Source organism: Podarcis vaucheri (assembly GCF_965113315.1).
Source record: "Podarcis vaucheri genome assembly, chromosome: 12".
Taxonomy (NCBI): Eukaryota; Metazoa; Chordata; class Lepidosauria; order Squamata; family Lacertidae; genus Podarcis; species Podarcis vaucheri.
The window spans coordinates 26,887,764-26,902,724 of record NC_138750.1 but is presented as its reverse complement, the minus strand read 5'-3'; the positions used below and the strand labels follow the sequence as shown (position 1 = coordinate 26,902,724).

At 42.1% G+C, this 14,961-nt stretch overlaps 1 protein-coding gene and 1 long non-coding RNA gene across 9 annotated transcripts in view; both read left to right on the top strand.

The window, feature by feature from the left end:
* Positions 1–14,961, top strand: part of LOC309515603 — a 224,086-nt gene that overhangs the window by 1,087 nt on the left and 208,038 nt on the right. The gene's annotated exons all lie outside the window — the stretch shown is intronic.
* Positions 1–14,961, top strand: part of CREB5 (cAMP responsive element binding protein 5) — a 271,795-nt gene that overhangs the window by 57,289 nt on the left and 199,545 nt on the right. For 4 of the 8 annotated variants that reach the window (XM_082193487.1, XM_082193484.1, XM_082193485.1 and 1 more), the window contains exons 2-4: positions 1,088–1,218; positions 4,456–4,527; positions 6,174–6,267. In XM_082193487.1, the coding sequence (XP_082049613.1) occupies positions 4,474–4,527; positions 6,174–6,267 (148 nt within the window). In that variant the 5' untranslated portion in view covers positions 1,088–1,218; positions 4,456–4,473. Of the gene's footprint in view, positions 1–1,087; positions 1,219–4,455; positions 4,528–6,173; positions 6,268–14,961 lie in introns of those variants that run through there. The other 4 variants (XM_082193489.1, XM_082193486.1, XM_082193488.1 and 1 more) reach the window with 4 other exon arrangements.

Genomic DNA, 14,961 nt, shown 5'->3' with positions numbered 1-14,961 from the left:
TGGTCTTCCACCATGACCTGTTCCTTTGGTCTTCCTGTAGCATCTGTACCAACCAGCTTTACTTCGCCTCATGTTCCTGAGCAGCAGGAACATCTATGTTGAGGCGGGTTGAGGAGGGAGAGTTAATTCTACTTACTGCTGCACTAGCTGCAAAAGTTCTGCTTTGTACAAAGTGCTGTCCTGGGTGATTCTCCAAGGCCAGCCTTTGGTTTTTTAGTACCCCAAACTGTTGACCTGTGAGCAGCACTTCAGATACAGCTGCTGCTATCATACCCTGATTACCCAGGGACATTACTGGAATTACGAAAGCCATCATGGCTTCTGTTTTGATCCTGGAATGTCCCCAATTTCCCTACCAGGAATTTTGTTTACCAGGAGTTTGTTTTTATTTTTATTCATTTTAAGATCTGCTATTTCTCCGGATTTTTTTATCTCTTCTAGTGATTTCGGGAGTGACTCTGTTGGTTCTTCTACAGACATCACCACATCATCTGAGAAAGCTTTTAATTTATATTTTCTCTTTCCCACCCCTATTCCTTTAATTGCTTGATTACATCTTATTCTTTGCACCAAAACTTCTAAAACTATTATAAACAATAAAAGTGACAGTGGACAACCTCGTCTGGTTCCTTTGGTTATTTTGCAATTCTCAGCCAGGACATTATTTACGATCAATTTTGCTGATTGTTCAGTATATATTGCCTTAACTTCTTTTATAAAAATGTCTCCGTAATTTCATTGAGAATTGCTTCTTGTGTTAAAATTGCTAAAGCTCCAGAAAATTGCGGCCGAGCCTGTTTCACGTGTTACAGAAAATTTAGTCCCACATTCATAGATAATCCTGTAGTTTTGTTCAGACTGAGATATGTTCGGTTGTCAGCTTCCACGGAGAAAAAGTAAGACTAAGGAAATCCCACTTTATAATGGAAGAAAGAAAAGGAGAGCTGTGACCCACCTTATTTCTCTCTCTAGTTTCTATGTAATATTGGAACTTAATACTGCCCTGCTGTGTACAGTTCTTTTGATCCAAGACAATTGTTTGTGGGTTGCCATAAAATTTTCTCACCAGCTTTCCCCTCTTATTTAGATAGCACCAGCAGAGCAATAAAGGCCTGTGTTGAAATAGCAACAGACTCTTCGCTTGAAGTTTGCCTCTTGACCCAGAATTGAAGAATGTGAGCAGGACAGTGTGGTACCTTCTTCTAATAAATGTAAAGTGTAAGTTTCTCAAAGCCTTTCACTAATATGAAGCATTTTTAAGATTTATTAACACAAAATGAAAAAGGGTATTTTTGGAAATATTAATTTCTGATAAGTAAGAGATTTCTATGGCGTCTTGATGCATATCCATATTAGAGTTGTCCAATGTAATAAAAGCAAGCAAGCATGGCATTAGTCTATTTCAGAAAGAAACCACTATACAGTGGTACCTTGGTTCTCGAACGCCTTGGTTCTCAAACGTCTTGGTTCTCAAATGCTGAAAACCCAGAAGTAAGAGTTCCGGTTTTCAAACAATTTTTGGAAACCAAACGTCCAATACGGCTATCGGCTATTGTTTCCAGGGCACCTGCACCAATCAGAAGCATTTCGTAAGTCAAACGGACTTCCGGAATGGATTAAGTTTGGCTCTTTTGTTTTTGCTATTTATTTTGCATTTTTGTTTTTGAGATTTTTTTGGGGTCAATTTGTTTTTGTGACTGTGTGGAACCCAGTTCAGCTACTGATTGATTGCTTGTGTGACTGCGGAAATGGATAAAAGCCCCCCATCTAAACAATGAGTATCATCAGTGCAGGTAAGAAAAAATAATAATCGGACTGTCTTTATTTATTTTATAGTACAGTGCATTGATTATTGCTTTCACTGTATGGATCAAAGGTCTTGTTCAATAGTAAAATTCATGTTAAATTGCTGTTTTAGGGGTTGTTTTTAAAAGTCTGGAACAGATTAATCTGTTTTGCATTACTTTCTATGGGAAAGCGCGCCTTGGTTTTGGAATGCTTTGGTTTTGGAATGGACTTCCGGAACAGATGAAGTTTGAGAACCAAGGTGCCACTGTAGTTTGCTCAAGGGCCAGCTTGTCCTGCTAGCCTGGAAATGACTCACTGCAGCAAGAGAAGCTAAGTGAGATTTTTAGGCTGACCCACCGCCTGCTCCTGCTTTATTTCAGCATTCTCTTTAGGCTTGTTGTGACTCAGTTTGTTTCAGATGACATATGTGTTTATCAGTGTAAGGAAACAATATTATAGCCACCCTAGTAAACACAGCTTGCAGTTTGCAAGCATCAGTGTGTACTACACTGTGTTGCAGGGCATTGGACTAGATGAATCTTGGGGGATCCTTTCCAAATCTACAATTCTATGATTCCATGAGTCTACTGGAAATCTCCCCCTCCTCCAAATCAATGATTGGTAAAAGCCAATGAAACATGATCACATGACCCATTTTCAGATCTACCTTCCTGGTGTCAATTATAAGGTTCAATAGCCTTGATAACTAGAGAAGTCCAAATGTATATAATCTACAATGGTTTCAACTATCGCAACAGCAGCAAGCAAAAATACAAGCACAAGTCATGATGCAATGGAATATGGGAGTGGAATATCAACTTCCCACACTTTCACCAGCTTCACAGTGGGTGAGAGGTTTGCTATATCAACCAAGAATGCCAGTCCCCCAAAATGGGACAATACTGTAACAGAATCTCCAGATTTTTAAGCTAACAAATATCCCTGTAAAATTGAATCAGATTGACTCAAGAGTTATACAGTAGACGAAATGGATGTAATTTGTTGCTAACGAGTTCATTGGAAGTTCTAAACTGAATAAGCATGAGTTGCTATTTTATGGATGAAGGTAGCAAAGCAATGGAAAGCAACTTGGGACTACATTTGCCACAAGGAATGTTTCAGAACTGAAGCGAGTTTTTCCACGGAGTGACATGGTCAAAACTGTTTCTTCAACAAGGATCCAGATATTTGCAATTTAGGTTATTGGTTTCCCATTATATAACCAACTGAGGCTTATGAACCCCCCCCAAAAAAAAAAGAATGCTCCTGCCCAACATTCCAAACATATAGTATATTCTTAATATTGCCATGGGGGGGAATAATTTCAAATTATTCTTTTAGCTCTTTCCCCTTCTTCCTGTGCTGAAGTCACATTGCATCTTTCCACACATTATAAGAAAGAGAGATGGATGCAGTGGCTCGGTTGTCAGGTTGTATAAAGTCTGTTTTCTCCCCTCATCCACAATGTGGGGGCAGAATGATGGAACATTATTTTCAATAAATTAATGCAAAGGACCACAGATGCAGTGGCGTACTGTGGGGGGTGCAGGGGGGCCCGGCCGCACCGGGCGCAACATCTGGGGGTTAGGGTTAGGGGGCGCAAATCCACGGGTTAGGGGGCGCAAATTACTTGCCTTGCCTCGGGTGCTGACACCCCATGCTACGCCACTGAACAGATGGATTCTATATGCTTTGTTTGTTCATGCAAAAAGGTCATTGTATACCTTCAGAGGTCATTTCATTACACTCATTATTTGGACAGCAAGAGTTCGATCTGTTATGGAGGAAGTGCCTCTGGATCCAATCCTATATTGGAATGGATCGAATCTAAAAGAGTGCTTTCCCCAATAGCAACCACATTCAGCCCTGTGATCAGCAAAGGAGGCTCAGTTGGTGGTTGGTGGTGACCCACAGCCAGGCCTTCTTGGTGGTGGTCCCCAACTTTTGCAGTGCCCTCCCTCGTGAAGTGCTTCCATTTCCTTCAGTATTAACTTTTAGGAGAAATTTAAAAAGATTCCTGTTTACTCATGCATTTGATTATTAGTTAGAGAGTACCTAACTGATTTTAGGAGTTTTAAATTTTCTTTTTAGAAGGTTGTTTTTAAACTGTTTTATAGCAGCTGTTTCTTTAGAACTGTTTTTAGAGGTTTTCATTGTATTGTTTGATGATCGCCATCCTGAGCTCATTTGGAGGAAGGTGCAGAATATAAGTTTAATAAATACATCAATAAATAATATTTAATCTTATCTTCTTAATACTTAATCACTGCTCAAGATAATCACTTCAGAGTCTTAGAAAAGGCTCTTAAGCATTATGTTTGAAGTGGTAATCACTAGAAGAGGCAAAGGTAAAAAGGTATACAGTATTTAATTTGTGATATTTCTGAATAGCATTGGTAGTATTATCTAATAATAACACTGAGAATAATTTTTCTCCAGATAGAAACTTCCTCTGACAACATAATTCTGTCTTCATTTTAAGTGCACAAATATACTCTGGAAGGGCACTTAGGAGCAGACACTAGGAAGTTTGATTTTAGGAGTTAAGGGTGGGTGGTAAAGTTTCTGTGTGTTGTTGATGTTTTTTATGGGGGCCCAGGCAACTATACTTTCTCTGTTTTCTGAAATTTAGGGGTTCCCTTTCCCTCCTTTCCTTTTAACATGTAGATTCATGAGGAATCAAAGATGAATTTGGAACAGGAGAGGCCTTTTGTCTGCAGTGCCCCAGGCTGCTCACAGGTGAGTTGAATGGCTAGGAATACAAACCAAGTCTATAGCTGTAGCATAACATCTTCTGGTGTATTCACATGCATCTGGTCTTTAAACATTTATTACGGATTTTTAAAGGCTGTTTGATATTGCTTGGATATTTCGTTTTATATGGTGTTGTTATTGTATAAACCAGTGGTTCCCAATTGGTGGCCTGCGGGCCTCTGGGGGTCTGCCTAACCCACCCAGGGAGTCCATGGCACAGATCCATCAACTGTCCAAGGCATCTCATTTTGGGGCACCATGCTAATGCAGGAGTACAGCCCAGAAGACATGCATCTGGTTTTGTGCTAGGACATGTTGGAGGGTATGGTGACACCATTCACCTAACCAAACTGCCACAGAGATTCCAACATTTTCAAAAGCAATTGCTTGGCTTTTGAAAAACAGGAGGTCCGCAGCACTTAGCTAATTGGGAACCACTGATAGAAACTATATTTAGGATGCTGTACCACCCCCACCCCCACCCTGCAAGTCGGGCACAGAGCCTAGGATTTGCCAATCAGAAGGTCGGCGGTTCGAATCCCCGTAATGGGGTGAGCTCCCGTTGCTCGGTCCCTGCTCCTGCCAACCTAGCAGTTCGAAAGCACGTCAAAGTGCAAGTAGATAAATAGGTACCACTCCAGCGGGAAGGTAAATGGCGTTTCCGTGCGCTGCTCTGGTTCGCCAGAAGTGGCTTAGTCATGCTGGCCACATGACCAGCTGTATGCCGGCTCCCTCGGCCAATAAAGCGAGATGAGCACCGCAACCCCAGAGTCGGCCATGACTGGACCTAATGGTCAGGGGTCCCTTTACCTTTACCACCACCACCCCCAAGATCCTGTGGGAGGAAGGGCAAGATAGAAATAATAAATAAAGCCACGTAACACAATTCTGTAGCTAAGCTATACAGCTGTCACTAGTCCAGTGAATATATGCTTTACATTTTGCGTATGTTTTTATTCTCTGCAAACTGCTTTGAGACCCAGATGAGATGAAAAGCAGAGCAAACCTTTTAATAAATAAGAAAAATAAAATAATATAACTCCAGCCCTTTGGGGACATCTTGCGCAGTAATAACAAGTGGCTCCTGAGACAACATGTTACAGTGTGGAGTCATAATCTGGTTTCCCAAAATAATCTGCATTCTAATATTCATTGAGCTGTTTGGGGCTTTTCCTTCCCCTTAGGATTCTCCATGGCCTTACAATTATTATGGCAAACCTTGGCATTCCCATGGGTTTTATGTGCATTGCTGGTGGCGTTTTGGCTGCTTTGATATCAACACTGAAATAGTACTACTAATATTTATGATGATATCTATAGACTATTGTCTGAGCACACCTTGAAAAGTATAGAGAAAGGGGAGGGAGAACCAAAAAATCCACTAACCACCAAAGCAGCCATCACTAGAGAAATACATTTGCCTGTGCCGTTATCCTTATAGAAAATAGGTTCTCTTAAATGATGGGTAAAGATTAATTTTACACATTGCATCATTGGAGTCCACCCCTTCCCACATCCTGAGTGTGTTGTCGTAATGCCTGAACCAGTTACCTTAAGAACAAAAATAATGTCCTTTGCCAGACATATATTCAGAAACGAAATCTTTCCTTCCTTTTGTGTTTGCTTGGCAGCGTTTTCCAACAGAGGATCACCTGATGATTCACAGGCACAAACATGAAATGACTTTGAAGTTTCCTTCACTGAAAACAGATAACATGTTATCAGGTAAGAAGATAGGAGTAGGAAAGGCAATCGGTTGTCAATTCTGATGCGGATAAGGATAAACATTAGTTTCGTGCCAAGGCTCCCCACCCCACCCCCGTTGCCCCATCTACCAGGAATAAGCAGACAAGACACATTACAATTTGGGTCAAATAAGTCTACAACTTTACTGATTATGGGTGTCAAAGGTTTGGCATAGGCATTGGGTATAACCATTGACTTCTGGAACCACCTGGGTCAACCTGAGAGCAGGGCCATCCTATGACCTACGTCAAATAGGAATGCCCCTGAGAGATCGCTGTCTTGTGGAGTGATTTGGCCCTAGCTCCCAGCTGGGCATCTGGGTGGAAGCAATTCCTCTTGGATCCCTTTAATGGGATACTGTTTCCCTCAGAGGCACAGGCAGAGGCTACAACCTCCCTTCCAACCAAGGCTTACCTGAGCTGCCAAGTTGTAATGATTGCTATGAGGTAGGCAAAACTGCCAGACGACAAGCCAATTGGTCAGATGGAAAAAAATTCCTGCTTGGCCAACGAGGTCCATAGCAAGGTCAAGCACAAACAAGAAAACCAATATACAAAGGGAGGGAGAGTGGGAGATCTGGTGAGTAACTGGGTGCAAGGCCAGGGGGTGCTGCTTCTTCTTCCCCAGGAGTGGACCCAAGGGAAGCCTTCTGCTCCGTTAGGCCCGCCCTTTGGGAAAGGCCCACCTTCCAGCCTGCCTGCTATTGGTCAATTGCACAGGCAGGCTTGGATTTGAGGCTCCAGCAGGTGAGGCAGATTAGCCCCAATATTCAGGACTCAGTGCTGGATCACCATGAGGGGCGCTGGCCCACAATGCTGTCACACCTTGGATGGTAAATGGGCTTATGCTCATTTCGTTGTTCAGTTATGTTCTCAAGATGCAAAAGGCAGACCACAGCCCATTCACATTTTCCCAACTGAGTGTATGATAAATTAAATAGGCACAGTCCTGTCTGAGGCCTACTGTGGTGAGTCAAAAGTGTTGCTCCTGCCATGTGCTGCTTAGTTGTGCGTTGTTTCTTCCAGTGTTTTGTTCTTTGACAGCACAAACTGGTACAGTGAGGAAGAAACCTGAACCATTTTCCTTGTTTTTTGCACAAATGTGCCTTTGCCATACATGCTTCATCCTCCAAGATACATAAATATGGGAAATTGTGCTGTTTTCTCCACTTTCTAATTTTCCAACCTTTGCATCTATGTTATCAAACAAACAAACAAAAAGTCAGAAACAAACTATGTGCAATTGAGCAATATATATAGCTTGCACCTTGTGGGGAAAAGCTGAGGAAGGGAAGGGAAGGAACATGATAAGGGTTTACAAAAGTATGTGTGATGTGGAGAAAGCAAATAGGGAGACGTTTTCCTTCCTCTTTCATAATACTAGAACATGGGGTTATCTAATGGAGCCAAAGGATGGGAGAGTCAGAACAGATGAAAGAAAGTGTTTCTTCTGTAACACAGGGTGTGGCTAAGTTATGCAAAATCAGGTGATGGCCAGCAACTTGGAGAACATTAAAAGGGAGTTAGGCAAAATTTGTGGAGGATAAGACTTTTTGTGGTTGATAGTCATTGTGGCTAAATAAAACCTTCAAGATTAGAGAAAGCAACATGCCTCTGGGTACCAATTGCTGCAAAAGGTCAGTAAGAGAGGACTGGTCTACCCATAGAAATCTGGTTGATCACTGTGGAAAACAGGATACCAAATTTTGTTCTTATCCAAAGGCGTCTTCTTATGTTACAGCTGTCTCTAATTGCCTTTCCCCATTTTTTGTATGGGAAGCAGAGGTTCTTTTTATTTAAAAAGAAAATATATTTTTATTGGCTTTTATAATTTTATGAAGCTAAAAATGAAAACAACAAGTAAGACGTAATAACAAAAAAGAAACTTCCCATATTCTCCATCCTCCCACCTCCCTAGCCCTCAGTGGTACAGTTAGATTACAGTGGAACCTCGGGTTGCGAACGTGATCCGTGCAGGAGGCACATTCGCAACCTGCAGCGCCACATCTGTGCATGCACAAGATGCGATTTGGTGCTTCTGTGCATGCGCAAAGCGCTGAAACCCAGAAATAACCCGTTCCAGTACTTCCGGGTTCACCATGGTCCGTAACCCGAAAACACGCAACCCACAGCATTCTTAGCCCGAGGTATGACTGTACAAGTCAGTTAAGAATTCTTAAGCTTAAGCTAATAGACTGGCTGATTCTGGAGAGCTCAGTGGGTTAGATCATGGTGCTAATAACGCCAAGATTGCAGATTCAATCCCCATACAGGACAGCTGCAAGTTTCTGCATTGCATGAAGTTGGACTAGATGATCCCCGCGGTCCCTTCCAACTCTACAATTCTATGATAGTTTCATTGTGCAATTTGGAAAACAAATTTGGAGTAACCAGAAGGAGTTCAAGTGGAGTTTTGTGTATCCATTGTAGTGGAGATAAAGAAGAACTAGGTGGACAAGTTTAGCCTTCGACTCTTTGATAGGGCTCTTCTTACAAGGGATGCGACTTGTATACAGCAGGCACTCCCTCAATATATAACCCCCCTCCCAAAGCATGGTGGCTGAGGTCCAGCACCGAGGGCCTTCTGGTGGTTCCCTCACTGCGAGAAGCCAAGTTACAGGGAACCAGGCAGAGGGCCTTCTCGGTAGTGGCGCCCGCCCTGTGGAATGCCCTCCCACCAGATGTCAAAAAGAAAAATAACTACTAAACTTTTAGAAGACATCTGAAGGCAGCCCTGTTTAGGGAAGCTTTTAATGTTTAATAGGTTATTGTATTTTAGTGTTTTGTTGGAAGCCGCCCGGAGTGGCTGGGGAAACCCAGCCAGATGGGCGGGGTATAAATAATAAATTATTATTATTATTATTATTATTATTATTATTATTATTATTATTATTATAGCAGGATGCAGTGGTGGGTAACTGGCCCTGCTCTCCCCCTCTGTACAGTTCTTAAAGGTGTGAAGGAATACCCAAATAAGGCTAAAGGAAACAAGGCGTTGAGGCTCATGGCTGCCCCAGCTTTTCCATCTTCCCGATGTCAACATTTGTTTGTAAAGAGCTCTGGTTCTTTCTTCCTTGGGTCTAACCTTGAACTAGGAGGGTGGAATCAGACCACTGAGAATGTCGAAAGCTGCTTCTAGGTAGACATTTCCGTGCACACTTCACACCAGACGTTTAAAGCACATTTATTCCACTTTAACGGCCAGGGCTTCCCCCAAAGAATTCTGGGAATTGTATGTCACCCCCTCACAAAAGCACCCTTAGCAAACTACAGTTCCCGTGATTATTTGAGGAAAACAATGTTGTTGAGATACATGGTGTGGATGGAACCCCTTCAGAGTCAACTTGCCATCCCTAACACCTGCTCCACAGGAATTCCTTTAAGTTCTGCGGAGAGAGGAGTTTTCTGAGGTGAAAAGAGAATCTCTGGGGGAACTGCCAGGGGTGGAGACTGTCCTCAAGAGCACATCTGTGAACATTTTGCATAGTTACATAGACACTTGTAAAAAACAACAACATACAAAACCCTAACTAGCAGAGGGAAAAGCTTGGAACCAGAAGCAATAAAAGTCCTTGAAACACTCTGTATAACTGTTTATACTGCAGACAGTATGTAATCTCTGAGCCATGTCAGTGGCTTTTAAAAATCATTAACACTCACAGAATAATTCAGCAGAGTTTGGGTAGAAGTCTGCAGTGGGATAACAGTTTTCACAGACTCTCATACTGCCCTTCCTGAGTTGGATTGAGGCTCATCCGCTGAATTATAAAGGGATCTTTTGTATGTTTTCTCTCTTGTATTCCTTTCTGCTGGTTCTGTGTTTTCTCATGTTGCCTGATGGATGTCTTTTTCCTGGGTGCCGCATTTGTACAAAGTTATTCAAAGTAAGGGAGGATGAGGTGAAGTACATGTTACAGGATTGGCTTCAGGGAGATGATTCAGATTGCTCATCCCATTTAGGGAATCACCTCCTCTAAATGTAAAATAAATGCTGCAAGTGTATTGCCAAAATGCCACGGGTGAATATAACATCAGAAGGCGGAAATGTAATTGCGATAGGTATAATGTCTTAATGCATTTATCCCATAGGGCACCTGTTTTATGCAATGCTAAATGAGGTACTTTCCATTTATTTAAACAACACAAAGGCTAGGTTTATAAGTGTGAGCCGGTTGAGAGTCACCCATTGGATGCGAGGGAAGAATTCAGACATTATTCTGGCCATTAACAGTGTCTCTCACACTGTAGTACTATGACAACAGTCCCCATACCAGTCACATTTCTTTCCACAATTTTAAAGCTTTCACAAAATTGAGTGCAATTTAAAATGTCAATAATTCCAGGATACAGGTTTTTGTTTTTTTAATTTCAAATATTTTCAAGTTTGGCTTCTGACATTTGACTCTGAGGGACAGAAAAGTATCTTCTCCCTCTCATGATGCTAGAACCCAGGCCATTGATTGAAGATGAACGTTGGAAGATTCAGACAAACGAAAGGACGTGCACTTCTTCGCAAAGCACATGGCTAAACTACGGATTTTGTGACCAGATGAGGGACACCAATTTGGATGACTTTAAAGCAGGCTTTCTCAACCTGTGGGTCCCCAAATGTTGTTGGACTACAACTCCCATCATCCCTAGCTAGCAAGGCCAGAGCTCAGGGATGATGGGAGTTGTAGTCCAACAACACCTGGGGACCCACAGGTTGAGAACCGCTGCTTTAAAGGGAGATTTGGCAGATCCATAGAGCATAAGGCTATCGACAGCTGCTAGTCATGATGGCATATTTTAACTCTATGCTACTGGGAATTGCAAGTGGAAGGAATGCTGTTGCCTTCATGCCCTGCTTGTGGGCTGCTGGTTGGCCACAGTGAGAACAGGATGCTGGAGTAGACAGACATTTGGTCTGACCCAGCAGTCATAGAATGATAGAATTGTAGAGTTGGAAAGGACCCCATGGGTCATCTAGTCTAACCCCCTGCAATGCAGGAATCTCAGCTAAAGCATCCATGACAGATGGCCACCAACTTCTGCTTAAAAACCTCCCAGGACGGAGAGTCTACAACCTCCCAAGGGAGACCGTTCCACTGTCTTCTTATGTGCTCTTCTTATAATAATAATAATAATTTATTATTTATACCTCGCCCATCTGGCTGAGTTTCCCCAGCCACTCTGGGCGGCTCCCAATCGAGTGTTAAAAACAATACAGCCATACAGTTCTTATATATTTTTTTAAAAAAAATCACACATCTCGATGATTTTTTTTAAAAGCAATAATGGCACCATACTCAGTACTTTTATCCTTTGTTTTTATCTAAAATCCTCACATTAAATATAATTGGAATTGTTGGACAAAAGTCAAACTAGGAGAATTTTTGCAAAAACACATTTGAACTATGACAGTTTGCTGGAGGATATTTTTCCCCCTCCAAGTTCAGCTCTAATCTTGTTTGTTAGTTATGCATCGAGCCATTGCTGAGTGATCAGTAAGCTTAGCCTACAGCATTGGATAAGACCCAAACTAGCACAAATCAGGTCTGGGGCATGAATGGTGCGAGCAGCTCAAAGGAAGAGTGGCAATATCTCTTCACCCTTTCTTGCAGCACCTTGGCCTTTTCCTATAGGTCAGACTTTTTAAATGATGGCAATCACAGCCACTTACCCAGTCCCCAACCCCCACTACCTAAATAGGTTTAGAATTTAGGCTGTAATCTTAGATACCTATTGGGACTGATCCCATTGGCCTCTGGAACTTTCTTCCAAATAAACATGTTTAGTTTTACACTGTATATTTCAAAAAAGAAGAAGAAGAAAGTGTGTTTTAAGTGTGGAATAAGCCAATTACACTGAACCAGGTCATCCCTGTGGGATTGCACAGTATTTAGGAAACAAAGATACATTTGCTTGATCTAGTTTAACATCAGGTTAGTCAGCCTGTAATTTAGGATGCATCTATATTTTTTTTCTACTCTCATCTCATTAGTTTTTGCTCTGACAGAGATGCTGTTAGGGAAAAAAAAAACCTGTTTCATCACCCACCTAGCCCCTCAGGAAATCTAAATTCCTTAAAGTTAGATGGTTTATTCTAAGATTTTCTAATGAAAAAGAGAAATGATATATGAGTGGGAGAGACTTTTCCCTTTAGACATGCTTTCCCATCAGGCATTCATCTTTTCCACCCCCTTCCCTTCCTTGTTTTTCTGGCAAAGTTATTTCATGTCATCTGCATTTGAAAAGAATCGTAGCCATAGTTGCCCTATAGCAAACCCAGGTGCAGTATGCTTAAACTTCATTAAATTCCCCCACCCACCCCTTACTTTTTACATACATTAGCCATGTTCTTACCAGGGTGCAGTTTATTCCACACACACACCCTGCTCCCAGTAATATGTGTTAAGATCAGATACTGGCAGAAGTGAACAGCAAGAAACCAGTGAAAAGCAGTTTCAAACAAAAAAAGGGGATGGGGAGGATTTTTCTTTACATAATCATGGCAAACAGTTATGTACTCTTCTATGAAAATACAACAACACAAAAAATAATAATAGGGGATGCGGGTGGCGCTGTGGGTTAAACCACAGAGCCTACGACTTGCTCTGTGGTCGGCGGTTCGAATCCCTGCGACGAGGTGAGCTCCCGTTGCTCGGTCCCTGCTCCTGCCAACCTAGCAGTTTGAAAGCATGTCAAAGTGCAAGTAGATAAATAGGTACCACTCCAGCAGGAAGATAAACGGCATTTCTGTGCGCTGCTCTGGTTTGCCAGAAGTGGCTTAGTCATGCTGGCCACATGATCCGGAAGCTGTACACTGGCTCCCTCGGCCAATAAAGTGAGATGAGCGCCGCAGCCCCAGAGTCGGCCACGACTGGACCCAATGGTCAGGGGTCCCTTTACCAATAATAATAATAATAATAATAATTATTATGCTCCGCCCATCTGGCTGGGATGGAGCAGCCTTCCCTCAGACTCCTAGAAGGTTCCAGCTCCAATTCACATTAACCTTGACCATTGGACTTGAGTGAAGTTGATGGGAGTTGTAGTCCAAAACATATGGGTGCTCCCATATGTTGCTGCCAGAATCCTGCTTCCTCTGGCCATCCCTTTGCCATAGCCTGGAACTCCCACATGAGCCAAGCCCCTCAAAAAGGGCTTAAGGGCTTTTTCACTCTGTGTGAATAATAGCTCTGGTGGAAGCTTTCCTTTAGGCACTTCAGTGGTTCATAACCATTTCCCTGTGTCTTGGCTTCTGCAGCAGAAGTGCATCGTAAAGGAAAGTGCCATGCCAAACCTACTCCTACTGTTGACACTGCAGGGGAGATTGTCACAGAGTCCTTTGCCTTTGTTTCAGCTTGGAAGAATGAGTGCCTAATAGACTCCGAGCGTAGGTGGGCTTTAGATCAGAAGTTGTGCTAGGGACCAGAAGGTAAAAAACATGGATTTAATCAGGGCCTCCCATTGTCTGTCTAGCCTGGAAGCATGAACCACAAGGATTGGGCCTATCAAACTGTAAATGGCCTTGGCACTACCAGTTGCACCAATGACATGAAAACTCATCACCATGATAATTGTATCCTTAGCACTTTGGGATCCTGGGACTATTTAGTTTAGGAATAGGAAACCTGGTAAGCACCAACATGACCAGCGGTCAGAGATAATGGGAGTTGTAGTCCATCAGTATATGGAGGGCAAAAGGTTCCCTATCTCTGAATAAGGTTACTCTGCTAGGAAACAAGATGACAAGACTATGTTAGCCTTCATGCTCACTGGTCAATCTGGTGCACAGCTGAGGAGTCTTCAGATGCTTAGCTTCATGAGTAGAAACCTTCTCTTTCAGCTGGGACCGTGTTATCCACCCACAACAGTATAAAACATTCCAGAAATGTTAAATGCTGATACATATTACACACCCCTTCAACTGGCACTGTCAGGGCCTTAATCCCTTAAGATCATGATTGTAAACAACAGGTAAAAATAAAGTTCATTCAAGTTGGCTATGGGTTTTAGTGTGTTTTTGGTTAACTGTGCAGTAAGGCAATTCTGCTACATGCAATCTAATCCTTCCATGCTCGTGTTTTCTGGGGTATTAAGGCAAACCCCCCACAACCCACCAGCTGCCCGGGACACAGATTGTCTAATACACTTGAGTAATGATGTGACAAGTCGGTGGAAATAAAAACTTTGTCAAAATAAAAAAGGAAAAGAAAGTGAGAGAGATCTGAACCCCTCTGTGGTGTGATAGGCAGCCTTTGTTTCAGCACTCGTATTGCTCCTAGTTCTCTGATTTTGTTATCATTGCATGGAAGTAAAACATGGCTAATATATAACTTCACTGAAGCGCTCCAGCTGAACAAGCCAAATTCCTGTTATTAAATGTACAGCAGACTAAACAGTTTTGTTAAATATCAGGCATCAAATTACACCCTTTGGATCTCTGCTTGTCACATATCCACACTGTAGATTAATCACATTTGTTATGGTTTAGTTTGAAAGACTTTGATTTTTTAAAAAGAAGAAGAAGAAAATCTATAGCTATTCTCTGAAGCTGTTTGTTATTGCTAAGCAATACCATTTTTAAAAAATGGTCTGACAAATAATATTTAAAAACCTGTATTTTGTTTAACAAGTCTGATGTATGATTGAAATAATACAGTTCCTTTCCGCTTTTTAAGGATCCGTT